The sequence below is a fragment of the Physeter macrocephalus genome, chromosome 4 (genome assembly GCF_002837175.3).
Source record: "Physeter macrocephalus isolate SW-GA chromosome 4, ASM283717v5, whole genome shotgun sequence".
NCBI classification, from domain to species: Eukaryota; Metazoa; Chordata; class Mammalia; order Artiodactyla; family Physeteridae; genus Physeter; species Physeter macrocephalus.
Window position 1 is genome coordinate 97,892,244 of NC_041217.1, and position 27,334 is coordinate 97,919,577.

At 33.6% G+C, this 27,334-nt stretch overlaps 1 protein-coding gene across 1 annotated transcript in view; it reads left to right on the plus strand.

Annotated features, from left to right (window-relative positions):
• The window catches only part of DPYD (dihydropyrimidine dehydrogenase), an 840,387-nt gene that overhangs the window by 237,108 nt on the left and 575,945 nt on the right, over positions 1–27,334 (plus strand). Inside the window, exons 6-8 of the mRNA XM_024119602.3 lie at positions 9,763–9,959; positions 15,942–16,023; positions 24,718–24,805. Coding sequence (XP_023975370.1) covers positions 9,763–9,959; positions 15,942–16,023; positions 24,718–24,805 — 367 coding nt within the window. The remainder of the gene's footprint in view (positions 1–9,762; positions 9,960–15,941; positions 16,024–24,717; positions 24,806–27,334) is intronic.

Here is a 27,334-nt window from a genome sequence, read left to right on the forward strand (position 1 = left end):
TATTGTTCATCTCTGTTTGTTTGTTCTTTAATTCACTGAAGTGTTTGCTCTTTAAATCTTCTAGGTCTTTGTTAAATATTTCTTGCATCTTCTGTATCTTTGACTCCGTTCTTTTTCTGAGGTCCTGGATCATCTTCACTATCATTATTCTGAATTCTTTTTCTGGAAGGTTGCCTATCTCCACTTGATTTAGTTGTTTTTCTGGGGTTTTATCTTGTTCCTTCATCTGGTACTTAGCCCTGTGCCTTTTCATCTTTTCTGTCTTTCTGTGGATGTGGTTTTTGTTCCACAGGGTGCAGAATTGTAGTTCTTCTTGCGTCTGCTGTCTCCCCTCTCTAATCTTCATTAATTTTTGATATTTGGTTTTGGAGGTGATTAGACCTTAGTATAAAGGATAGGATCAGGTAGCGGGAAAACGTAGCATCATAATACTCCATACTTGCATTGCACTTCAATGCTTTTTTATAATATCTCACTTTAAAATGTTTAAAAACAACCATTAAGACATGTAAACTAGCCAATGTTTTTCCCATTTTGGGCATGAGGAAACCAAGGTTCAAAATGATTAGAAAAATCGTAGTTTGTTAAACAAACTCCTTTAGCCCTGGACAATGTTAGGTACTTTACTTAGAACTTGACTGATACTCAAAATAACCCTCTAGGTAAATGTTATCACCCTCATTTTTTTGTATGAGTAACAGGAGGCTTACGCAAGTTCACATGTAATAAAGGGCAGATCCAGAGTACAAACTATCTAATTCCCATTATTTCACAAACTGTCACTTGTCCTGCCTAATGTTGTAAGTCACTGATACAAAGTCAATGTAAACTTGGGTTTTCTGGCTGCAAGCTCACAGTGTTACACCTTATTGACTCAGCCACAGATACCTCAGTCACTGTACCTTACAACTGTACCTCATTTTCTGTTAGATATGAAGCAACTATATTAAAATAGGTTGTGTAAGACCAACACATATGGCTTAGTCGTTTTCTTTATTTATATATGTTACCAGTAACATATATTACGCGAAAGTACTGCTACAAATTTAAATTCAGGGCCTTGGAAGGGACCCATGCAATTGAGAGCCCTGAAGTTTAAGCTTTTACCTAAAGTTTTATATTAATTAGGAAAACCTAAGCCTGATTTTGTGATAACTGGTCTATAAGTACATTTAATAATGAGTCTAACACATTTATGATACAGTTTGGCAAACTGGTCAATAAGATCTGCTAGTTCATGTGTATAATCTAAGATATATTACCATGATAATGGATAATAACCAATATTTATGGATAATAACCAATATTTATGGCTAATGCCTTTTGCAGTTCATCTATAAATAGAATATGGATTAGTGAGTAGTTGTTAGATTTGATGACATCGCACACTTGCCTTATTGTCCCAAACTTGTATCATCTTTGAATAAAATTTCTCCATACTACTCCTATTTGAAAACAGTGTTATCAATAGTTTGTGAATACTGTTCATAGAGAAGAAAAAAAGTATTTCTGAGAGAAATAAGAGGTACATGAAAGATATGCATTAAAGAGTAATAAAATCAGGACTTCCCTGGTGGCGCAGTGGTTGAGAGTCCGCCTGCCAATTCAGGGGACATGGGTTCGTGCCCCGGTCTGGGAAGATCCCACATGCCGCGGAGTGGCTGGGCCCGTGAGCCATGGCCGCTGAGCCTGTGCGTCGGGAGCCTGTGCTCCACAACGGGAGAGAGGCCTGCGTACCGCAAAAAAAAAAAAAAAAAAAGGGTAATAAAATCAATAGTTTGTATCAATAAAATCAAGAGGACTGCTCTTGGGGATGTAAACACAAGTAATGTCTGTACAGGCTTCATTTGTGTCTCTCCTTTTGGTCTTAATGCAATGATTAATAGAAAGGAATAATATTTGATATTCTTTTCCAAAACTCTTTAGAAATCTATTAAACATACTCAGTGCGGGGTTGTGGGGTGAGATGAATTTGGAGATTGGAATTGACATTTATACACTCTTGATACTATGTATAAAATAGATAACTAATGAGAACCTACTATATAGAACAGGAACTCTACGCAGTGCTCTGTGGTGACCTAAATGGGAAGGAAATCCAAAAAAGAGGGGATATATGTATGCATATAGCTGATTCACTTTGCGGTACAGTAGAAACTAACACAACATTGTAAAGCAACTACACTCCAATAAAAATTAAAAAAATTACTCAGTGGTGGCCCAATGATGAATAATTAAACTGCAGGATGGATAAATTGTTAAATGATTTTCATCACAAATTTTAGTTTGTCTTAAAACTATATATTAGTATCTGGAGTTTTAACACATAAAAATACGTTCAGAGATTTGGGGCAATTACATTGAAATTTACCAAAATCACATGGTTATTAAGATTATTTGCTATTAATGTTTTTTGAATTTGATTTTTATAAGTTCAAATATATATACTCTTGTGGGCACCTTACAGTGCAGAAGGATGGACTTTCATTCGTTTGAATCTTAACAACTTAAAAATATGTATTTTTTTTTGCAAATATATTTGATCAGTAGTAGTATAAAGTAGTACAAAGCAGTAATAGTGTATCAGCATGAATCACTTGTAAGAGCCATTATGCTGGGAGCTAAAATTTAAATACCCGTTTGCTCCAAAGTGTAATGATAAATGAAATATAATAAGTACACAAGAAAAGTTAATAGCTGAACTAAAAAGGAAGATAAATACATTTTGGGGCCAGAAATGGTATAGAAATATTCAACAGTAAACAGGGGACTTGGGCCACTGTCTGCTAGGCTCTGCATAAGCAAACAATCAGGGGCTGCTGGGGAGTTTGACTGGTGTGGGATAATAAGTACCAAAAACATGCATTGTAGAGGACTGGATTTACCTAACCCTGGTAGAAAGTTTTGAAAAATATAGGTGCAGGGCTAGGGCTTATGTGAAGCTACAAAGAGAAGCAGTGAGAGCTGTGCCCCAGTGTTTTGGGCATGTGCCTAGTGGCCCAGTAACTTGCTTCTGTGTTATCTCTAAATATCACCTGGGGACTGGCGCCCTGGGCTTCCAGTTAGAGACCTGGTTCTGCGGTGGGGTAGAGGGAGAGGAGTGATGCTGGGTGGAGGCCATCACGTACTGTACATAAGAAGCAAGAGGGTAAGTGCAAAGACAGAAGACTTTCTCTCAGAATAAGTCTGGAACAAAAAGTCCAAAGCCACATTTGAAAAGCTAATGCTGCCAGTGATAATCAAAAGCCTCAACCTATAGGTGATTTTATCCTAATGAAACCAAATACTACCATAATCAGGCCTTTAAAATATATAGACAGAAAATAATATCCATAAAAATAAGGTAAAATTATGAAAAAAACAATGAATTTGGTATGAAAAATAGTTGATTGGAAATATTCACTGTAGTAAAAATACCAGTAAAAAGTTAAATTTAGAAATGGAATAGAAAGCGATTGGTGAAGAGCAGCCTTTAAGGCAGTTATGGTAGAGAATTTTCCAAAAGAAAGGAAAGATGTAAGCCCCTCTATTAGACACACGATTATAATATTGTGAAATACCAAAGATCTCAAAAGAAGCAGCTTCCAGAAAAAGAGAAAACAGATTACTTTAAAACCAAACAACATTTAGACTGACCCCAGACTTTTCATTAGCATCCATAGATGTTAGAAGCCAAAAACACTTTTTTAAAAGAACTAAGATAAAGAACTGTATTTCTCCCTTAACAATACAAGCATGAGTAAAGGTATTTTAAGCATTTAAAATCTAAAGTGACTTATTATTCACCTTGTTATAAGAACTGCTAAAAGTTATTCTTCAGCATGACTGAGACAAACTTGAAATGAAAGAGAGATGTAAGAAATGATGAGCAAATAAACCAGAAAAATATGGTGGTAAATAAAATTAATTATTGACTGTAAGGTGATGATAACAACTCATTTTGGGGTGTTAAAAAAGATAGAGATAAAATTTTATATAAAATTGACAAGGAAGATGTTTGAGGTGGGTGTGGTAGAGCACAGTTAAGGGTGCTAAGGGCCTTTTGTGTTGGGAGGAGAGAGATACTTGATATCTCTCTTCAATGTTTTAAAAACATTGAAATATCTATGTTAAAAATAAAAGGTAATCAAAAAATATAGAAATACCACCTGTAACTTCTAAGAAATCATAGAATCAAAGAGGAGTGGGTGGGTAGAAAACTTAATCCAGTGAGAGACAGGAAAGGAGAAATAAAAAATGAGAGAGAGAAGCAAATACAAAATATGGTAAACAGGAAACAGAGCAGATAGTAGAAATACATACAAATATATAATTAATCATAATAACTTATATTTATTAAGTTTACTTATTAAAACATAAGTGACTTTATTATGGATTAAAAATAAATACTTCAAACAGCTATATGATGTTTAAAAGAGAAAGACCTTATCAGATAACTTGAAAATAAGGTGGTTGAAAAAAGAAATACCTTGCAGATAGTAACCATAAAAAAGTTAATGTAGTGATATTCATATGTAACAAAAGTGGAATTTTAGGGAAAGTGTACCAATAAAAATAAAGAGAAAAACAATTAATGAAAAGAAGAATAAATGTCTTAAAAATATAAAATTCATAAACTTACATATACATTACAATATGGCCTTACTCAAAATTTGTAAGATTTTTTTGAATAAAGTTTATTAGATTGATTTAATAAATCCAGAAAGGTTCCTGTACCCAACTAATATAGAGTGAGTGCATATAGATATATATGTGTGTGTATGTATATATTGTTTCCAAATAAAAACATACAGACTGCATTTTTCTGCAACACAACTAAATTAGAAATCAAAAATAAAAATATTGTCAAAATGAAGGCAATAGCAACAAATTTAAAACACACATTTGTAAATAGCTCATGGATTAAAGAGGTTATCACAATAGAAATTGTAAAACATTTAGACCTGAATGACACAATTTCCATTGACATCCTGTAAAATGTAGCCGAAGCCATTTTTACATGAAAATTTATTGTGTTAAGTGTATATAACAGAAGAGATAAAGATTATATATAAATAAGCAGGTTTCATTTCAAGAAGCTAGAGACAGAGGAAACAGGTGGAGGAGGGATGTGTTGGTGGTAAATGCAGAAAAAGTAGAAGAAAGGAACTGAAAATAATAGAAAAATAATGCAATAGAAAATGAGAGCAAAAGTAATGATCTACAAAGAAAACCTGGCTCTTTGAAAATAGCTTAGTAAATGATCATCTGGCATATCACATAACAACCAGTACATTTTAATTATGGCTGCCTTCTAATTACTGTTCTTTTATTATTTTATTGACCTGCTTAATAGTAGTTAACCATTACTGCTGTTTCTAGAAAAATCATATTAAAAATCAGTTGAAGCTGATAGGACGGGAGAATGATCTCTCCAGTCTACCACGTCTCCATCACTATCTGTTGCCTCCCAGCTCTCCTTTTGTCCCCAGCAAGCTGTAGCATGGATTGCCTGACCTCCAGCAGCTTTATTTTCCAACTGCAGCATTGAACACATATTTGAGTGACTAACTAGGTACTAGGCAGTGTCTGGGTGCTAAGGATACAGTGATGAACAACATAGGGATGATACTAGCCCTCAGGGAGCTTCTTGCCTAGTGAGAAAGACAATAAAGCAAGCAAATTACACTGAAGTGTGGAGAGGGGGCAGTCAGACAATACTGTGGGAGCCAGTAGGTAGGAACCCTAACAGATAGTGTAGCAGGGAGGGGAAGCTGAGTTGAGGAAGTGAAATTTAAAACTAATCCTGGAAGGTGTTCATCAAGTATGGTAAAGTCGGGAGTGGGTGAGAATTCAAGGCGCAGAGAACAGCATGAGCAAATTCTGAAGGCAAATGAGTGCTTGCACTGATTAGTTCGAACCTACATATGATTTTGGATCAGTAAAGTTGCTCATAACCAAAGTACACACACCTATGTTTTCTAATTGTGTTTTGTCAACTTAACTATTTAATTCAGTTGTAGCCTTAAATCACAAATAGAACATATAGTTTAATCATTATAAAAATATGAACTATAATGTAGAATAATAAGTTAGGAGTCAGTTCTGCTGTCTATAAAATGAGCAATCATACCTAACTTTAAAGATTTTTAGGGCTGGAGATATAAATGTTAAGCACCTACGAGAGTGCCTTATAAAGAGAAAGCATTAATCCCGGGAGGTTATCATCATTGATTTATTCTATCTTCACAATAAATTGTTGAAGTAATTATTACTCTCTTAATTTTAGAGCTGACATTTAGAGAGGTGAAATCCTCTCCACAATAACATGTGTCATTTTTTTTAAGATTTGGCTAAGGCGTTATCTTTCTTCCCTTCTGGGATAACATATCTTTCTCACCAGCTCCAACAGCACCATGTATAAAAATGAACCCTACACAGGGACAGATTGCATTGTAATAATTTTTCTATATTTAAGACATATGAGTACCCTGTTACCCAGGGAACTACTTACTGGAAGGTCTGTATTTGTCTTATTCATACTAGTATCTAGTACATAGAGGACACATAAAGATATTTACCATATTAAGGTGGAAATTTAATGGAACAGAATATTCTGATATCAAATTACACAGTATTTTTACCATGCCAGCGATGTCTCACAATAATGTCTATTTTAATAATAAGAAAATAATGAAACAACATTTTTTAAGAATCACTAATGCATTAATAATTTTGATAACTAAAAATTTGCCATAGCATGAAGTTTTCCTTGTTTCTGATGTGTTTGAAACACAGTTCCCACTTTTGGTGTCCCTTGTTTAATTGTGGTGAAGAAACTGTCAGACAGCCCAAGAATATTTCTTTTCAAAGGATGAGTGCGGTGAATAGTATGTACTCAGTACTTCCTTTGACTTCTTTCACAAAAGGAAGCAAGTTACAAAGAAAATTACATAGAAGCATCTCCTAGAAGGCATGTAATTTGAGGTAACTTACTTTTGGATGCACAAATAACAATCTCTCTCCATTTAAGCATTCAAAAGGTAACCACACTGTCATATTGCTAATTAATTAACTCAAAGAAACTGAAACCAGCAAAATGAAAACCAATGTATTATTTTTATTAAGGTTCCTCTTAGACCTACACTGATGAAATAGTATCTCTTTAGAAATGACCAGAAATTATGTTTTATTCTATAATAAAATCAAGTTAAATACTTGCAAAAATATAAAACTCTTATGGGATATGTTGAATACAACTAACCTTTTACAATATATCCTTCAACTAGTGGAGATATTCTGAAATATCCAAGAAAACTTTATTTGTCATGATTCCCCTATAGTTTATAGTTGCTATTGCTTGGTTAATAAGAACAAGTAGAGTAATTGAGTAAGAAATATAGCTACCAAATATTTGTGTTTATTTCCATTAAGTACCATTTTAGAAAGCAAGAAAGATTTAAATGAGAAAAAGGATACTCTCAAATTAGAATCGGTAAATATCTTTGCATTTACCATGTTATGTCCTTTTCCATTTAGAGAGCACTGCATAATTATTAGAAAATTATACTCTTTCTGTCTCCAGAATGTGAGGAGGCTTGGGGAAATATTACATGGCCCCTCTCTATGTCTCAGTCTTTCCATTTTTAAAATGATAAAATGATAAATTCTCCTTTAAAAGGATAATTTCTCCCTTGCCTCAAAATAATATGAAAATTATGGGGAAAATGCTAGTAAAGTCAATATGGAGTGATGAAAGGAATGCACTTTCCAGATGAGTGAAAAGTTAGAAATCACAGGGCAATTATACAAGGAAATCTATTTAAAATGTTCCTCAAGATTATTCACTTACAAATAACCTATAAATAACCATCCTTTTGTATCACTGAGGAAGAACTGCTTGTGTTACTCATTTGTTGAAACCTATCACTGGAGTTCAGGAAATTTGAAATTCATCAAAATCTTGCTGGATGCCTACTATGTGGTACAATTCTACTGTGCCCTGGCATTCATTACAGATGGGAAGAGAAACCCTCAGATTAGGTTTACATGTATTAACTCATTTAATCCTCATATTAGCCCTATGAGATAGATATTATTAACCCCACTTTACAGTTTGAGGAGACTGAAGCATGGAGATGTTAAAGCACTTATTCAATACTGTACACCGTGAGAATGATGGAGGTCATGACTCAACCCCAAGAGCATAATTTTAAAGCCAGACCTCTAAACATGTTGCTTTTGTGATGAAGTTTACAAAATTTCATTCAAATATTCAGTTCATCAGAAAAACTACCAAGGTTGATGTGCCCTACTATAAAAATAAGGGGGAAAATCCAGTGCAATAATAATTTACAAATAACAGAACAAAACATTGACCCATCTTCAGTTTATGAGTCCATTTTTGCTCACCTGTTCAAATTACTGTTAAGTACATTTATTTAGTTTTCAATTTTAATTTTGAATTTTTTTCTTTTCTAGAATTTCTTTTTAAAAAAAAACAAATTCAAGTTTCCTGGTGAAGTTCACATTCTTATGTATTTTTTGAACATGTTCATTATAGTTATTCTGAAGTCTATCTTTGATAACTACACTTACTGGATTATGTATGCATATCTTTATGTTTTCTGAGTTATTGGCAGTTCTTAGTTCTTAGTTAATGAGAGGCCTGGGCTTTTTTGATCAAAAGCCAGGCCTTGTATATGAAAATTTGTAGATGTTGCAGTTGACTTATCCTCCACAGAAGGTTCACCCTATCATTTGGGAGGTAGACAGGAGTGAGACCTTATCACCTTCATCTAAATCAGGCTGGGTTACATGTCTACGTCTGGTTTGCCCCACTTGCAGAGTACAGCCCTCCAGAAGTTTCAGCTGTATGCTAAGGTGTTTACTAGGACTTTTTCTTCTTCAGCTACTCCTGTACTCCAGTTGTTTCTTCTGGCCTTTCAGAGTGCAGAAAGCTCCCTTCTGCTTTATAGAGATTTGTTTTGTTTATAAACACTGTGTCTCTCTAGTCCTAGAAAATTAGCTAAAATCTCTCTTTTTGTCTCTTCTGAGCCGTGGTCATCTATCTACAAGATCCCTCGCTCTGCTAAGAAGTGGCGAATTCCCTCAGGGTAAAAGTAACTCCTAAACTGTCATCTCACTTCTGCTGTTCCCTTTTTTCTGAGATCTTGGCTCCTCTAGTCAGGCTTACTTCAGAGGCTCTCCAGTGCTTCCAACATATTTTTGAAATGTTATCCTTCAAAAGCTAATCTATCATAACCAGAAGCAGATGTCATAAATTATCTACTGAATGTCTATGTGGCAGGTTAGTGCTCACTGCTGGTTATACAATGGTAACGTGTTTCTAAAAATATTTAAAACAAATAGTTAATAAGTTATATGTGTGTGTTTTTATATATGACATATTCTCTGACTCAAGAACTAATGTTCCGCTGACTAACATGGAAACGTGGCACACATGGTAAATAGTTTCATTAATAGCATACACAGTATGATACAGGAGCACAGAGGAGGAGCACTTAACTTGGACCAGGGCTGGAGTAGGGAAAGCGAGTCAGGAATGCTTCCTAGAGGACCTTAGACAGGAATTTCAAAGATTGAGAAAGAGTTAGTCAAGCATAAATTGCCATCGGCTTGACCCAATATAAGTATGGTAATACTTAAAATGTACTGCTTATTTCTATTAAAAGCACAAATGGATTTGAAACATTAAAAATATGTTTGAGGTTGTAAAAGTTAGCTTAAAAATTTTAACCATGCCAATTGATTTCTCCGTAGGTGTTCAAAGCAATGAATATCCCACAAATCAGGAATCATTTTCTGCCTCCCCCAGAAAAAATGCCTGAAGCCTATTCTGCAAAGATTGCTCTTTTGGGTGCTGGGCCTGCAAGTATAAGTTGTGCTTCCTTCTTGGCTCGATTAGGCTACTCTGACATCACTATATTTGAAAAACAAGAATACGTTGGTGGTTTAAGGTAATGCCTACATTTATTTCATGTTCACAGTGTCAAAAATGATGGGGTAAAATGATTATGAATATTGTTGGTTCGTAATCGTATAGGAACTTCAGGCTCACAGATGGTATTTTAAGTGTTCTTTTTCCAAATGCTCAAAGTTTGATTTCATTATTCACTTTAAATTTGCAGTTGGCTTTAAGCAATATTTATTTTAAAATTTCTCTGTCTAGTTCTGTGAATTTAAGAGAAATCTCAGCAAAATATTTTATGAATAGAGGAACCAATCATATGAAAGCTTATTTCAGGACTTCCCTGGCTGTCCAGCAGTTAAGACTTCGCCTTCGAATGCAGGGGGTGCGGGTTCAATCCCTGGTCATGGAGCTAAGATCACACATGCCTCGTGGCCAAAAAAACCAAAACATAAAACAGAAGCACTATTATAACAAATTCAATAAAGACTTTAAAAAAAAGGTCCACATCAAAAAAATCTTTAAAAATAAAAAAGAAAGCTTATTTCACCCCTGTGAATCTTTCCTTTAATGGCGATATATATATGTGAAAATTATGCAAATTAGACATGAGGAAACCAAACTCCACAGAATATTGGATGGTTCATTTTGTTGTGTACATAGACGTGCTGTCCTGGTCACGTATTTTCATTCTCCAATATCTTTTAAGTTTTGCTGATTACAATTATGTTAGAGTCTACTAAAAATGTTCCATTTTAATGTACATTTATGCAGTGTTTATCTCATAGATACCATATTATTATTTACTATTAATCAGCATCATTATTAAACCAGGATTCAGTCACATAATCATTTATTCCTATGAAGATTCATACACTGAAATGGAAAATATTCACTTTGTATCTGATTTTCAGAAATTCATATTAAGCTTAGAAATTGGATGGAGTTTGCTTTATTTAAAATAAATGGAACTCTATAGAATATACAATGGAGAAAAGGCAATCACTTCAATGACTGATGTTGGGCAACCTGGACAGCTTACATGTAAATCAATGAACTTAAAACACTCACGCCATAAAGAAAAATAAACTCAAAATGGTTTAAAGACCTAAATATAAGACACGACACCATAAAAGTCCTACAAGAGAACAGAGGCAAAACGTTCTCTGACATAAATCTTAGCAATATTTTCTTAGATCAGTCTCCCAAGGCAAAAGAAATAAAAGCAAAAATAAGCAAATGGGACCTAATCAAACTTAAACGCTTTTGCACAGCAAATGAAATCATCAACAAAACAAAAAGACCACCTATGGATTCACAATAAGGAAATGGGGTTTAGGTGAAATAGTTTTGGTCATAGAAAATATTTTGAGAACATGTGTGATGTAACACACATTTAAAGTGTGGTACCTGTAGCGTAATAAACTAAAGCAAAGTTCTATCGGAGTATGAGCATCATGCTTTAAAAAGAATGGAAGGAGCTTGTTACTGGTTAATTCCATTTAGATGAAAGAAACATGAACATATAAGAACGATTATTTTTTTAGGTTATCTGGGCATTCCACTGATTGTACTAAAGGATTTGTGGCCACACGGAAGATTTCTTTCAAAACTTTAGCTTGTTAAAAGAGCACATATAGAAGAATGAAAGTTTGTTTTTATAAGTACAACAAACTTGGGAAGTAACCATTCCAATTAAATTCCATCTTCTATCCTTGTATCCCCTTTCTCAACATGCAGTCTTGAGGGTAATCTCCCTCTGTCCCTTCCTCCCTCCTTCCTCCCTTCCTTCCTTCCTTCCTTTTTAATTTATTGATCTCCTACTATGTGCTGGTCATTGTCTCGGGCCCTAGAGATACAAAGGTAAATAAAGCAAACTGCCTGTTCTCATGGGGCTCGTATTCTGGTAGTGGGGGGGTAGACAATAAAGCAACAATAAACCAAATATAGAGTATGTCAGGTGTTTATAAATGCATGAGGGGGTTTCAAAAATGGCAGTTTAGTGCTGTCCCTAGAGCATTTGATATATGGAATAGATAATTTTTAAAATATGGTTATCCTCTAGTCTGTACAATAAAATAATCTTCAAAGAGAATTATGTAATAATTGGTGATTATAATTATTTTTATTCAGTCCCACAAAACAAAATATTAGCAATTAAAACAAAATAATTTTAATATTAAAGGTATAGTTCACAGTTTCCCTATTTTAAAGTTTAAACCCAAGTTAAAAACTTCTGGTCACACAAAATGATAGAATTGAAGTAGATTCATGTTGCTTCATGTGTTATCATTTTATCAATCACAGATCAACTGTTTAAACATTGGAATATGTAGTCTTGCGGGAGTGGAGACACATGCTGCCTATGGCCATTGGAATGAGGACTATGCTTGTAGGTGAATCAGCATGTGCCAGTGCGTGCTGTTTAACTGGAGTTCTCCATATTAACTGCTCTGTAGAACTCAGTTTATTAATGAATGGGTAATAAAATTGGGATTATTTAAATCTTACACATTTTTTTAACATCGTTATTGGAGTATAATTGCTTCACCTTCGATAGCTCAGCTGGTAGAGCGGAGGACTGTAGACCTGACACATATGGATATTTATTTTAAAAACATTTATTACTAAAACTCTATAGCAACTGTAGCCATTATTTAGAATTTAGATCCACCAAAGAGTTTTTTGGGGGGAGACAGTGTTTAGAACATCACTGACTTGTTTAGAGTTACCTGCTCATGGTGATAATACAAAAAGCCTTATTTTTATCAATTTTATAACTTTTTAAATTGTCTAAAAACAGTGCACCTCCTTATTGCCTGCACCTGGACTTGGTGTGATGCTGGTAAGGGAATAGAGTACGAGTTTAGGGTTGAGCAACTCATAGGAAGGAGTTGTCTGAGGACATATGTTGGGGTGAAGGAACCAAAGTTTAGTTTGGGGTATAAAAAATTTGAGATACTTATTAGACGTCCAAGTGAATATAAAGGTCTGGAATTTAGGTTTGAGGAGAAAATGTGGATGCCATCACATATGGACGCCATTTAGAGCTCTGAAATAAGGAGGAATTTGCCTGGTATCTTGGATGGTAGTGTTCCTATTAAAGCCTGCTGACAACCCTCTTCTCCCTTGCCCATCCCCTGAACACAGCATGTACACTTATATTTTTCCCTCCTCCCCCTTCTGTTCCTCCTCCTTATCATTTTCCTCATCTTGAGATGCCTTCACTTGTCTAAAAGCTGATCATATGTCACATTTCACCTGATCATCTCATCTTGCAATAAGCTAATTCTCCTTTGAAACACTCTGGTTCACATTTGGTATTTTATACTTGTCACGCTGTACCATGAGAGTGTGAGTGTGTGTGTGTGTGTGTGTGTGTGTGTGTGTGTGTGTGTGTGTGTATCGCCCATCTGTCTGCTGACCTCATCCACTGGTGAATATAATTGTCATGTTTATAACAATCAATAATTACCTCCTTATCCCCTGCCTACTTGATTATGATCAAATCTAACTCTTTTTAGTATCTCACATTACTCTTATTTCCTATAGAAGATGCTTGGAAATGTGATTCTCACACATTTATTCATAACACATGTGCTAAGTAAGTGTGGGCTACAATGCTTTCAGGGCAGTATGTGATTCTAAGCAGAGCTGCTCAAGCCCTAGCAGCCTGGCATTCCATTTGCTCTGCTGACTACTTCAGCTTTCAGACTTATACTTCCTCCTTGCTCCGGTTTCTTCTTTCTAGGTTGAGTGTGTTCTCCTTTCTTTCTGGTCAATAGAAAAATTGTTCCTGCTTCATTAACCTTCTGTTTCAGAGCCATATCTTAAATTAGAACCATTGACTTAAACTAGCATCATTTTTTTTTCTTACATATCGTGTACTTCTATTCAGAGCCCATAAAAATCCCAAGTCAGAGGAAGGTACTCAGCCTCACAGTGTATCTATCTGTTTTTAGAGGCTCACCTTGCTGTGGTTGGTTTATTTAGCTAGAATTTTTGCTTTCGTGTCTAGCCTTTTGAGGACTTTCATCAGATTCCAATGTTAGTCCATTTTCAGTCTCTCTTCCGCAGACCCCCAGGCCTATCAAGACTGGGTGTCTGTTTGTGCCTACTTATAATCCATACTATTTAAGAATTTTTCTCCTTAGCCTCGGAAGGTACAGGGAGGAAAAAAAATTATCCTCTATCCTCTTAGGTCAGTAGTTGCCTTGTGAAATAAACTAACATAAGACAAATTAAGGAGAAAAACAGTGTTTATTAACACATGTATTGTACATACATGTGGGAGAACTCAGTGATGAGTCATTCAGAGAAGGGGGGTCAGAACTTGAGGTTTATGTAGCATCTTAACAAAGAATGATAAATTTGTGGAGAAGTGACAAGACAAAGGAAAAGGGGTTTATGCTTTTAGGGACAGCAAACTGAGAAGGTAAATATATGGGGGAAACTAATGGAACATAAGAGTTATTTAGTAAGGCTTGTAATGTAAATTCCTCTTGGTACCCATCTTTGGGCTGGTAAGGGTCTACAATTGTCTCGTGGTGATTAAGAGTTTTGCCCTTCTTGGTACAGGAAAGGAAGACACACCGTTGCAAATTTATGTACTGCTTTTTGGCAGATAATAGGGGACCGGAGAGCTTTTCTTGTATCTGTTTCTTCTTAATTGTCTTTAGCTCAAAATAATCCTGTGCCAAAGTGGCATATTTGGAAGGGGCATATTCTGCTACCCTACAAAGGCAGAGTCCTGTGTGGTGCCCAGAGCATTATGATAACCGCTGAGGTAGTGTGGTTGTCCAAAGATCAGCTTAGGAGATTTTTCTCTCTTAACCTATGCCCTAAATCATTCTTAGGTATAATCTTACACCCTAACTAGATAGAAAGCTCCTTTAATATAGGACCTTGATTTTGTACTGTTCAGTACTTTGCATTTTCTATAGCACTGAGATGAGCATGGTGCCTTGCTGATTGATGTATAGAAATTAATTGAATAATCAAGTTCTTAGGTCACCAAAGAATGAAAAGACTACAGATGCACTTTGGAAGACCTTGCACTGAATGATCCAGAAAGTTCATCTTCAACAGTTATTTACTTATTTTACAAATCAATCGCTATAGTGCTTGGATATAGCTCTTTCACTGAATGTACTACATTCTGTTGTAATGATCTGTTTATATATCTTTGCTCACAAGAAGGATAGCTTATTAAAAGTGGTAATTTGTTCAAATTCACCATTAAATCACTGCAGCTAACACTCTACCTGGTACTTTGTAAATGCTTGTTGGATGAATAAATGAATGACTACATGACTTGCTGTATATTCATGAACATATGTAGCCTTTTTATTGCTATAAGATATTGAAAAGTTATTTGAACTTACCTTTAATACTATGTATGAACTATTAACTCTTGAAGTGATTGTGTTTGAAGACAGAAGACAATGAGCACTGATATCAAATAGGATTACTTTTTAATGACTGAACCCTTTTGGGACACGTTGCTGTCACAGAAGATTGTTTTACTGTAAAAATATTCTGTAGATCACATTACGGAACTTATTCTGTAATGTCCTGAACAGCACGGTAATACAAAGTTACATATTTGAATTTGAACAAGCTAGAGGTATAGTTATAGAATATATGTGTGTGTATGTATATATGATATGTATAGTAAGCATTGTATACTTTCTAATTTTTGTTTTTTAAAGATTTTCTTTTCTTAGGAATTTATAGAAGTGTTAGTAAATAAATCAACTAAATACTGTAATAAACTTAAAGGTATAGGCCAATTGTCTACTCACCATTTGTTTTTCATTGTTTTTATTTATTTTCACATCAGTTTCTACTGTTTCTCTTGTAACCCATATCATATTCTGTCATGCATATAAAAATGTGGATGTCCTCACACTCACATTATGTGATATGAAAATACCCTCAGAACTTATTCCTTTAATACTGATCAATAAAGACATGTTGCATTTTTTAAATTGGTGATTTTCCCACAAATGCTTCTCATTTTTATTTTCAGTATCTCTGAAATCCCTCAGTTCCGGCTACCATATAATGTAGTAAATTTTGAGATTGAGCTTATGAAGGACCTTGGTGTAAAGGTAAGTGAAAAACATAACACTTACATGTGTATTGCTCCAAAAGAAAGGAGTAAGCTCTACAGTAAAGATTAACAACAAAATGTCACACACTTTAGGAGAGAACAATTAAAAGCTACACCAGGCAGAAGCAGAAAGATGCTTCTCCTTGCTTAGGGCATTTGTCTGTCTACTGTCTGAATGCCACTAGCCTGGAAAAGGGCAATCAATAGTTCTCATCTGGCACGCCTGCATGTGATTAATTGTCTGTAAGAAACAAATTCCTAAATTGCTTTAGGGGTTCAGTGCAGCTAATAGAAGGATTTGGTTGCTTTAATCACATTTTTTTCATGCAAGTTTTGTGTACTCTGAAACATTTGTATTTCACAATTTGGAACATAATTTCTTACAGAGGTTTATTTTATTTACTATATGCGTAATGTCAATAGTGTTAATGTGATAATCCTTTTTCAACATAAACAGTTAATCAGCAAGTTAGAAAGCAACAGCTCTGTATTTTTAATTGTTTTGTGAAATAAATATTGTGTTCTTTTAAAGATGGCCAAAAAATTAATACATTTTACTTTCGTAATATAGCTTTAGATATTCCTATTCTTTTGTATTATTTAAGAGTATCATACTCCGGCTCTTCACTTGAACATATTGCTATTTTTATTTCAAAAATTTTACCTTTCTGTAATAGATATAAAATAATAGATTAACAAAGTACTATGATTTACATAATACATTCTGTAAGTACATATGGGAGCTATTTTGAAAAGTGCAAACTATTCATGGCTGTTGCATTTAGAAATAAAAATTAAAATAACCAATAAAAAGGGAAACACTCAAAACAGCATTTTGTGCATTTACACTTATAATTACATCTTATTTGGCAATGGTTAGGCGATGAAACATGTACACATAATCACCAAACAAAAAATCTTATAGCAAGTATGCAGTACAGATGCGCACAACTTTATGAAAACAGAGTTCAAAAATAGTGTTCAAAATAGATTTAAGGGTGATTACTTGCTTTATATAAATATATTCTGAAAAGTTCTTTAAATGTATTTCATTTTGAATGCAAGTTCTTACCTAAATCTCATTAAATAAGAACATGATTATTGAGACTTCAAACTAATATATTAAGTGATACTTCAAATTGAAGATGAATCAAAAATTAATTTAAGACACCTCTGAATTCATCTTATAAGTAATTACAAAATTGCATTTGATTTTTACCGTACCAGCTATATTGCATAAATTAGGGCATACCCATTTCTCTTACTAGGAAACTCAAGACATAATAGTAGTCAATGCACTGAGTGCCAGAAAATGTACATTTCAGCTACAATTATGCCACTTTCTAATTTTATAGTCAGATAACCTTGACAAAGTCAATTAATGTCCCTTGCCTTGGTCAACATCTGTTCAAAGGAAAAAGTATGCTACTACAATTTGTGTAAAATATAAACATATCTGCTTATATATGCCTGGAAATATATTTGCTCTGGAAATGTATAGAATCTGATAGTATAGATTGCCTTTGGGAAGGTGTAGGAAGGAGTTTATCACCATTTTGTACATTTGAATTTTAAACCCTGTGAATTAAATTATCAGGAAAGAATTAGAACCTGAATTAAAGAGAAGGTTAATACTGTCTTGTCCATCACTCTTTGGAGAGACAGTAATGAGGTTCTTTTTCAGCTTTGAGGACTTGCATCCATTGATGAAATGCTTGCATCTTTTATGACTTATCAGTTTTATCCATGAAAGGATATATATTTAAAAAAATGTTCTGCACTTGTTACCACATTTTTCTCATCACCAAATTCTTCTTATAACCTGCCTTCCGTTTTTACCTCTCAACTAACACTGTATATTTTAAAGTCAACAATAATTTCCTGGCAATGAAACGAATTTTTCTCTGGGTTTATACTGTTTGGCTCCTGTGCAACATGTGATATATTCTGATATGTATGCATGCATTTATGTATCTATGCATGCATGTATGTTCATGTATGTATATATTTTTAGCTTTCATGATCTAACATTATCTTGGTTATTATCTGATTTTTTTCTCTTTCTAATAGGTTTGTTTCATTTATTTGATAAATAATTATTGAGAATTTACTTTTGCCTAGAGGTGTGCTAAGGACTTGTCTAGAACCATCTTTCTTTTGAACTCCAGTCCTGTAATCTTAATAGTTTAATGAACACATTTATCATCCAAATAACATACACTCATCATATATAAACTTAGTTTAATTCATCATCTTCCCTCCCAACTATGTTCTTCAGCTAAATTTCTTGTTGAGTAATTTCAATTTATTTCATATCTAATAGCTGATAGATTAGTTCTTGTTTATTCTAAGGTGAATTTTTCCAGTCAAATATTGTGTCACAAAAAACCCCTCTATTTGTATGTTATATATATATATTTTTTTCTTCCACTATTTCATTGTCACTAGTATGTTATAAAAGTGGTAATGCATGGCATCTTTTCTGATCTATGAAATAGTGTTTTTATCATATTGAGTAAATGTTTTCTTTTTCTAGACTTAGAATAGTAACATTTTCTAAGTTATTTTGTTTTATTTTAATGGAGGAGGGGTGTTAAATTTTTTAATTGCCCCTTTTGAAAATCTATGTTCAGATAATGTATTGAGTTATATTAATCTTTGCATTTCTGGAATATATACATTTTGCATCATGTTTTATTATATCTGTACATCTAGAACTAGGTTTGTTCTATGAGTTTTTAAAAAAAATTTCTTTTGCATTCACTTATTTATGCACTGAGTATTAAAACTGTAAATACAACAGGGAATAGATTCTGTTGCTCGCTTTATAGAGTTTCAAAGCTACTGAAAGTCTGTCTTTGTTTTGCTTTATTTTTTATTTGTTATCTTTGCGAGTTTTGGTTATGCTATAGATTTTGGTTATAGAGTTATGTTAGCTTTATAGAAATAAATTTCCAAGCATTTCATTATTTTATTATTGGTAAGAATATTGTCTTGATACTTATATTTTTGCTAAATTTGAAAATTTTATCCATCTGATTTCAGTCTTTTTATGAGAAACAGAACATTGATGTTTTAAAAAAATCTTCCACAGTCTTTCCACCTATTTTATTCTCAGTATATATTTTCCTAGAAAAAATTTGTTTCGTTGAGACTTTTGAATTAATTAGCATAGATTTAAACATATTATTCTAGTATACAATAAAAATACCTCATCTGTACCTGTGATGGTATTTGCTCTTGCATCTTAAAACTTATATATTGTTTGTTCTTAACTTTTTTTCTTGATAAGACTAGATAGTGGTTTCTCTAGTTAATGTATTCTTTGAAAGAATCAGGTCTCAGAGTTTTATGTTTCCTTATTCACTAATTGCTGACTCTATTAATTCTTTCCCCCTGCTATGATTACACTTGCTTGTTATTCTTTCTCAACCTTGTGAGTTGCATACTGATTTAATTTTTATTTTTCTAGATTGAATAATTTTTCCCTTTTAAAACAGAGTTTTTAGGATAATATTTTTATTTGCTTCTGTATTCTTGTGATAGAATTCAAATTTTAATTTTTTACTTTACTTATCAGCAAGTTATAAGATTTTTAACTTATCAAGTATACTCTCAACTAATTTCACATCAAAGGATTTTTCCTAGTATAATAAAAATATTCTTTAGAAGAAATAGCCTCTAAGCTGTTATATTTTTATAAAACTCTTTATTTTAGAAAAAAAATTTCAGTATAAACCACTGTCAATTATTTTTTACCCTAGGTGGACTTTAACAAAGTCTCCTGTGATATTTGTGTCTGAAAATGTTACCAATCTTTTAGACTAAATACTCTTTTTCTGTTTTGCAATTCAGAATTCAAGTATATATAAATATTCTTGTTTCATAGTCTTTATAATATTTCTGCTGACTTTATTTTTTAAAGCTAAAAATGAAAATCTCCATAAAGATTTTACATTTTTCTGAATATGTTTAAAATTTGTATATTTGTCATTTTTCAATATTTTGACAGAATTCTATTTTGATTAAACTTGTCTTCATAATTTGAACAGAAATATCTGAGATATCTTTCTTGATAAATTTTCTACATCATCTTGTTAGTCATTATGTTTATTTGCAGCAAGCATTTCCATCATTATAGGATGTTATTGAAAACTAATATGAAGTCATATTTTATCTCTACTGGAAGGCGAGAAACATGTGCATTAATAGCCAACAAAATAATTTTGTGTCTAAAAAGAGCTGAATTTATTTTTTAAATTATTTAATCTTATTTTCTGTGTTAGAGAGTCTGGAAATACTTGGTCTATTTAGCCAAATTTTCTATCAGAAAAATGTGAAGAGCATGTACATTATTATCTGTATTTTTTAATAATGGGTGTCACATAGTTCATTTCAAAAAAGAGTTCCACACCAAAAAAGTTGTAAACCTTAATCCTACATTAAAAATATTATTATATGTATGATGACATATTATGGATGCATAAAGAAAGTTTTTGTCAAGTCCCGGAGTAGATATTAGGTGGAACTTTGGCTCAGGGCTTATTATATTCAGCCCTTCTATTGAAATAGTAATAACTTCTACACTAAGCTTGATGTGGAGCAAATTTTATTCTCAATTTAGCTGGGATGTTTGAGTACCCAGGCATATATTATTAAAGCCATTAGAGGGAGGTTAAGATATGCTATAATCCATATCTAAGAAAATCATGACGGAAAATATTACATATATAAAAAATATGGGAGAAGAAGGAGCAAAAACACAAACAAAATGCCCATAATGTGATTTTTCTAACATCATATGTATTTAACAAATAATCTTAGGACTTCTTAGTATATCAGCCACAAAATGTTTTGATGTCTGTAGTTGTCATATAATACCAGTTTTAGTTAAGTTTTACACGTCTTGGTCCAATTTCCTAAGCATAATGTGCGCACAATTTTAACATTTTGTCAAAGAATCTTTCTCCTGTTCTTTCTGAGAGTGAGTTTTTGATTTGATGGCAAATGTTTGGGGGTTTTAGGCTTTAGAAAAGGGAAATTTGACTATAGATTCCCCAACATAGGGAAGAGTCCTTGTGCTTTTTGTCACTCCACTGATTATTCTTATTATTGCTTTGTTCTCATTTGCACCATGGAGCTACTTACTGCACAGTGATGGTTATTCTCCCCCTGTCCCACAATGTCTGGCTACAGTAAGTAAAGTCTTACTGGTCCCAGTCCCAGTAAATTAACACTAGGAGTTAAGCTACTTGTCTTTCCAGTTTTCGATACACAAAAGTATAATTCAACTTATTTGCTTCCTCAGTTGCACGCTGTTGCCTGCTAGGGTGGAAACAGACTGAGAAACGCAAAATGGCTGTGCATCCTTTCAGTATGTTACAAATTCAGGGACATGTTCACTCTATCAGGGTGGAAAAATTGGGATATTTTCCATCCCGTTAGATAAATCACATAACTCCACTACTCAGCTACACACACGCACACACACACGCATGCACACAAACACTACCTCAGGAAGGATGGGGGTCTTTCTTCAATTTTTTTGCTGAGTCAATTAGTAAACCAAACCTAAAGTCAAGTATTCTGAGTATCACTTCCACTGATAGACCCATTGGCAGGGCACTCCACTGCTCAACTTTGGAAATTGTAGTATTATTCAGTTTACTAAAATTTTATTTAGAATATTTGGACCTGTAGTTTTCTTTTATGTCTAACCTTCATTGTATATTGGTATTGAGGTCATTTCAAAAAATAAGCACTAGAACTTTTTATCTTTCTTTATGATCAGAAATAGTTTAATAAAAAAATCTACTCTTTGAAAAATAAATTAAAATTCTAAAGCTTCATTATCCATTACTTTTAATAGCATCTAACTCTACTAACTCTAATAGTAATACCCACTATTAGATACTTAGTATTAAGTGCTTTTAATAATATGTGTTTATTTAATTGTCCAGTTTATTTCATGGTATTTGATATGTTCCAGAGTTCTGAATATTAGTTGTTAATCTCACCTTGGTTGTCCCCTGGTTGTAAACTTTCAAATGGTTCCTTTATGTGCCAATAAAATTAGAACTAGTATTTTAGTAAAACAAAAATGCCCCCCTGTGTTATATCCAAAGTCATTTTATCCCCCTACTTTCTCTTTCTATTCTTTGCTTTGCACTTTATACCCCAGAAACACTACATTTTCAAGTAGTTCTCCACATGCAGTATGTTGTTCTGTGCCTTTGAGGATGGTGCTGGTTCTGCCCTTCATTCTCAAGAGACATTAGAGCGTAGCTGTTACACGTGCTGGTTCTGCAATTAAACTACATATTTGACTTTGGTAAAGGTTGTCAAAGCTCTCTTGTCCCTTAGTATAATCATCTGTAAAATGAGGATAACAATACCACTTCATAATGCTATTGTGAGGATGAAAGTAGTCCATCTATGCAGTATTTAGAAGAGAGTCTTGCACTTAGTTAGGTACTCTATGCAGGTTAGGTGCAATTATTGTTTTAATGGGTAAACTTTGTTCTTCTGCTATGAATCAGTTTAGAGACTTTTGTTTTTAGGAACATGTTGACTTCAAAACTCAAACCTACCAGACATTGTGCTTCCTTATTTATAATGGTAAATGAGTGCAAAATTGCAGCAAAGTCATGTAATTTAGAGAGTATATACTGGCACATACCTGAGAAGTAGACCCCTTTACTTCACTCAAGTGGCTAGTCCCTGATCTTCATAAGGTTCATCTTCTTCCCTGTGGAGGACAGGCATATTAAAGTCTCCAGCATACTAGCTACCCTTGCTTATGCTGTCCAATCTGCATGATGTTCTCAGTGTAATGGATCACTATGATGTTCTGTGGTATGGTCAGTTCGTTTCAGATTATATATATTATTACAGAAGAGAGTTGACATATTCCTGAGGCAAACCTGTAAATGAATATTCTTATCTTTCCCCCATGAATGTGAACTGTTTCTGATCCCTTTTCCACAGAAACATGATGAAAAGTGTGCATTCATCATATCAATGGCTATGTGCAGTGTACCTGTGGCCTTACTAATCTGCAATAATACCACCTCTGTCACAGACACTGCAGTCAGGGCTTCACTTTGGTCAAGCCTGCAGGAGTTTACAGTCATTCTCCAGAAATCATCTAGTCTCAGCAGGGCCAGACTGGGAAATGAAACAGAAGTATAACATGGACCACCACCATCTTTCCCCATCCCACTGACTCCAGGCTATCATTGTGGTTGATATACTCTCTCGACCAGGGTTTCAGAAGTTTTCTGGCCTTCCCAGTATTATAGCTATAACAGCTCTTACTTTGCAGACCAGGGACCCAACGTGGGGATTATTTCTACTGACATGTATAACAATTTTTATTATTCACTTGGAGACTTGGGAATAACCACTAACTGGGTCTGTGATCCCCTTAGGCCCACTGTGAGCCAGACTTTATCCAGGTTCCATTTTTCACCTTATCACTGTAGGTCCCCACTCTTCAGTTATCAATGTCAGTGAAGAACCTTGTCCAGTGTCCTTGAAATGTGTGATTATGCCCCCTTCCCCAGTGTACAGTCACCTGGGTAAATGGCTGTAATTCCCTTTGGAGAAGGAATAGAGCAATCATTATAGTATTTACTTGCCAGGATGTTTCAGGGTCTTTCTTTCTAGGGACCTGACCACCTCTTCAGTCAGCAGGTTCAAGATCTGAAAACAGGCTCATGTCTGGAATTAAGCAAAGTACTGTGATTTTTAATAGAAGTATCTACCCTCTGACTCCTGACTTTACTCATCTTTCCTGGACAGTGTCCCCTATCAAAATCCTATCCATTTTTAAAGATGGCTTTATTGACAGGGAACTATTTTCAATATCTTACAATAAACTATAATGGAAAAGAATTTAAGGAACATATGTATATGTATGACTGATTCACTTTGTTGTAAAGCAGAAACTAACACCATTGTAAAGCAATTATACTCCAATAAAGATGTTAAAAAAAATAAAAAAAATAAAAAAGACTAAGATAAAACTTTAAAAAATAACATCAAAATAATGAAACAAAGAATTTAAAAAAATATATAGATATACGCACATATATATGTTTAACCAAATCACCTTGCTGTACACCTGAAACTAACACAATATTGTAACTCAACTATACTTCAGTTTAAAAAGGGCTTTATTGAAATCCCACTACCTCTTTTTTCTCATCTGTATGACCTCAGCCAAAATGAATTTCTCCATCCCTTGCGTTCTTGTAGACATGTGCTGATCACACTCTGTTATTTATTATACTTATTTCTGTACATCTTCTGCACAGATCTTGACTGTACATTGAGGCAGAAACTGTGTCTCATTTATCATTTTATTCTTTAAAATGCCCCACATAGTGCCTTGAACATACTAATTAAGCTGTGAAAATTTACTGACTTGATTTTTAAATACACTAGCTTTTCTTCTGGTACTTAATTAAAAGGCAAAAATGCATTTAGCTATTAAGTAAAACATGTTTGTTCTATTTATATACTATTTAGTATACATAATCCTATATAGTAAAAGACAAAAATATTTTCATATCTATATATGGAATTATATATATGTGTGTACAGAGTTTTTATTATTTTCGATGTTAAAGATTAAGGTTTTAGTCATTCAAATGCCAAAATACAGTTACCGAAATGTTTTTTCTTACAGATAATTTGTGGTAAAAGCCTTTCAGTGAATGAAATTACTCTTAGCACTTTGAAAGAAGAAGGTTACAAAGCTGCTTTCATTGGGATAGGTGAGTAGCTTACTTTAAAATATTTTCTTTATAATATTTTTTTACTTCCTGATAATATCCAGAAGAATAACTACCTTCAGACATTTTCATGGTAGAAGTTGTGTCTATTCAGGGAGGAGCGGACAGAAATGAATGGCCAAAGAAAATTTCCTATTTTGTAATGTGTCGCACTGACTCACCTCATTATGGATTGACTGGCAAACTGTCTTTATCGGCCCATTCTCTCACCATACTCTCATCACCAGCTAACATCTAAGAGGCAAAGTGTTTTCAAGTCATGCCACAGAAGCTCAGAATTTGATCTTAGAAATATTTTGATGCTGTAGCTTTCTCTTTATGATTAAACAAATTGGTTAAATTGATATTAAAGGAGAGAATTAGCTCATTTTCTTTTTCTATTTTTTTCAATATTTTCTAAAGACTTTTCATATCTGGCTGAATTTTAAAGATATTTAATCATAGTTTTGAATGTCACATGGACAGTGTTTAACTGCTAAGGCAATTAATGTATCTTATGGTTCCATATTTTGCCTAAATATCCCATGGAGATTGAGTTTTCTAATACTCTTCCCTTCCACTTCCTGTATACTCAGAAACCAGAAAGAGCAAATGGTTGATTTAATTTATTCTTTGTCTCATGAACTTTGTATTTATTCTCTTATATGATCATACTGTGAACAATTATGGCATATAAACTAAGTGCATCCTCATGTCTTTTAGTTTGTCTCCTCTCTAGTTCGCATTCTTTGAATAGGAATGTCTAATAAACCTACAAAGAGGTGAAAACTGTTCTCTTTAAGTAATCTCTTTAAGTAATCACACACTGGATAACATTTGTTTTAGGGCTCTCTTTTTTCCTAGTGTTTCTGGAGTAAAATAATCAGGAATGCTTTACTGTCTACTAAATTTTCTTATCAGGATGGTATGTGTTCTCTTACTAGATAATTGATACCAAGTTTAAGACCATCTCTGTCACTCCCTTTACTTAGATGAAAAATTATGAAGAGGAAGATAAATTTTCTTGCCTTCTAGCTCCTAAATATCTGTACTGACCCTCCTTTCTTTCAGAAACTTGAGTGCCATTGTCAGCAGTATTTCCCTATGTTATCTAAGTACAATAATCATGTGTAGATACAAAGAGGAAAGAGAAAATATCTAGGGATATATTCTCGAGGTTCCATTTTTAGCGGCACTACCCTTGATTTTGGTTTTACTTTTCAACATTACATTTGTCCTGAGAATTTTACTTAAAGAAATTGAGCAAGTATTTTTTGATGTATATTCTGCTAATAACCAGCAAAACTGGATCAGTAAGTTGCTGTTACTCTCAACAGATGTGTATTAAAAAATGTTTGGTTAATAATAAATGAAAAATTTAGTCAGGCAATAGCGCTGAAACATTGGCAATGTTTTCAAATAGCTATTTGAAATTCACCATTGTGGTTTCCTACAGCAGTTGTATGTAGAAGATATATTTTCTATTAATGGAGTTGTATATGCTAATGAAGTTTAGTGTATCTCTATGAACTTTGTCTACAAAGAATCTCTGTACTGAAGAGATAGGGGCCAAATAAATAACCAATACATTGAAATATCTCCAAATTAATTGCTCAAGAAGCAAATTATAACAAAATTTGGAAGAGCTGAATTTTATCACTCTGAGTGTTTTCAGCCATGGAGATCTCTTCCACATGCAAGAATCAGGAATGTTTCAGAGTTTTCTTTTCTTTTATTCCATTAAGTCCCCTTACATATGTTATTTGATAGTGCTACATCCTATTCACAATACTCCATTTGACTCTGCACTGAGGTGTGAATAAAACATTTAAAATGTGAAGTCCTTTCATATTTATGTTTCTTTGCATTTTCATGCTGAGAAGTGAATCTTTTGACATTTTGGTGTAGTGATGTGTAGAATGCAGTTATGTTCTATTTCAGTATTTTGTATGAAACGTATACAAGAAAGTTTCATTTTGCCAAAAAACAAGGTTCTGTGTGTAGAAGACAAGTAGCCTTATTCTCCAGGAAGTATTTATTTGACACTGTTGATTGCCGAGTTGGGAATTTGTGACCTTTCTATTACCATATAACTGCCTATTACTTAGACAGCCTCACATCCTTACCTGCTTTTGTTCATTCGCCATGCTTCTGTGTTGTAATTAAACTTCACTCACTTTGTTTATCTACTTTTTCCCACTCAGTATAGAGGAGTACATTTTGGAATAAGAATTCTACATTACTTAGGGTATAGGTTTGGCCACTTTAAGAAAGGAAAATAATAGAGGCTTAAACAAGATACAAGTTTAATTCTCTCTCATTTTAACAGTGTGAACCATCCTTAACACCTGACTTCCATCTTTGGTTCTCAGGTGGCCAATATTTCCACATTCCTCCTAACAAAAATTGGAAATAAGGAAGGGGACTCCTTTCCTTTTAAGTTTATGACCCAGAAATTGCACATATCACTTCTGTTTCTATCTTTTTTTTTTTTTTTTTTTTTTTTTTTTGCGATACGCGGGCCTCTCACTG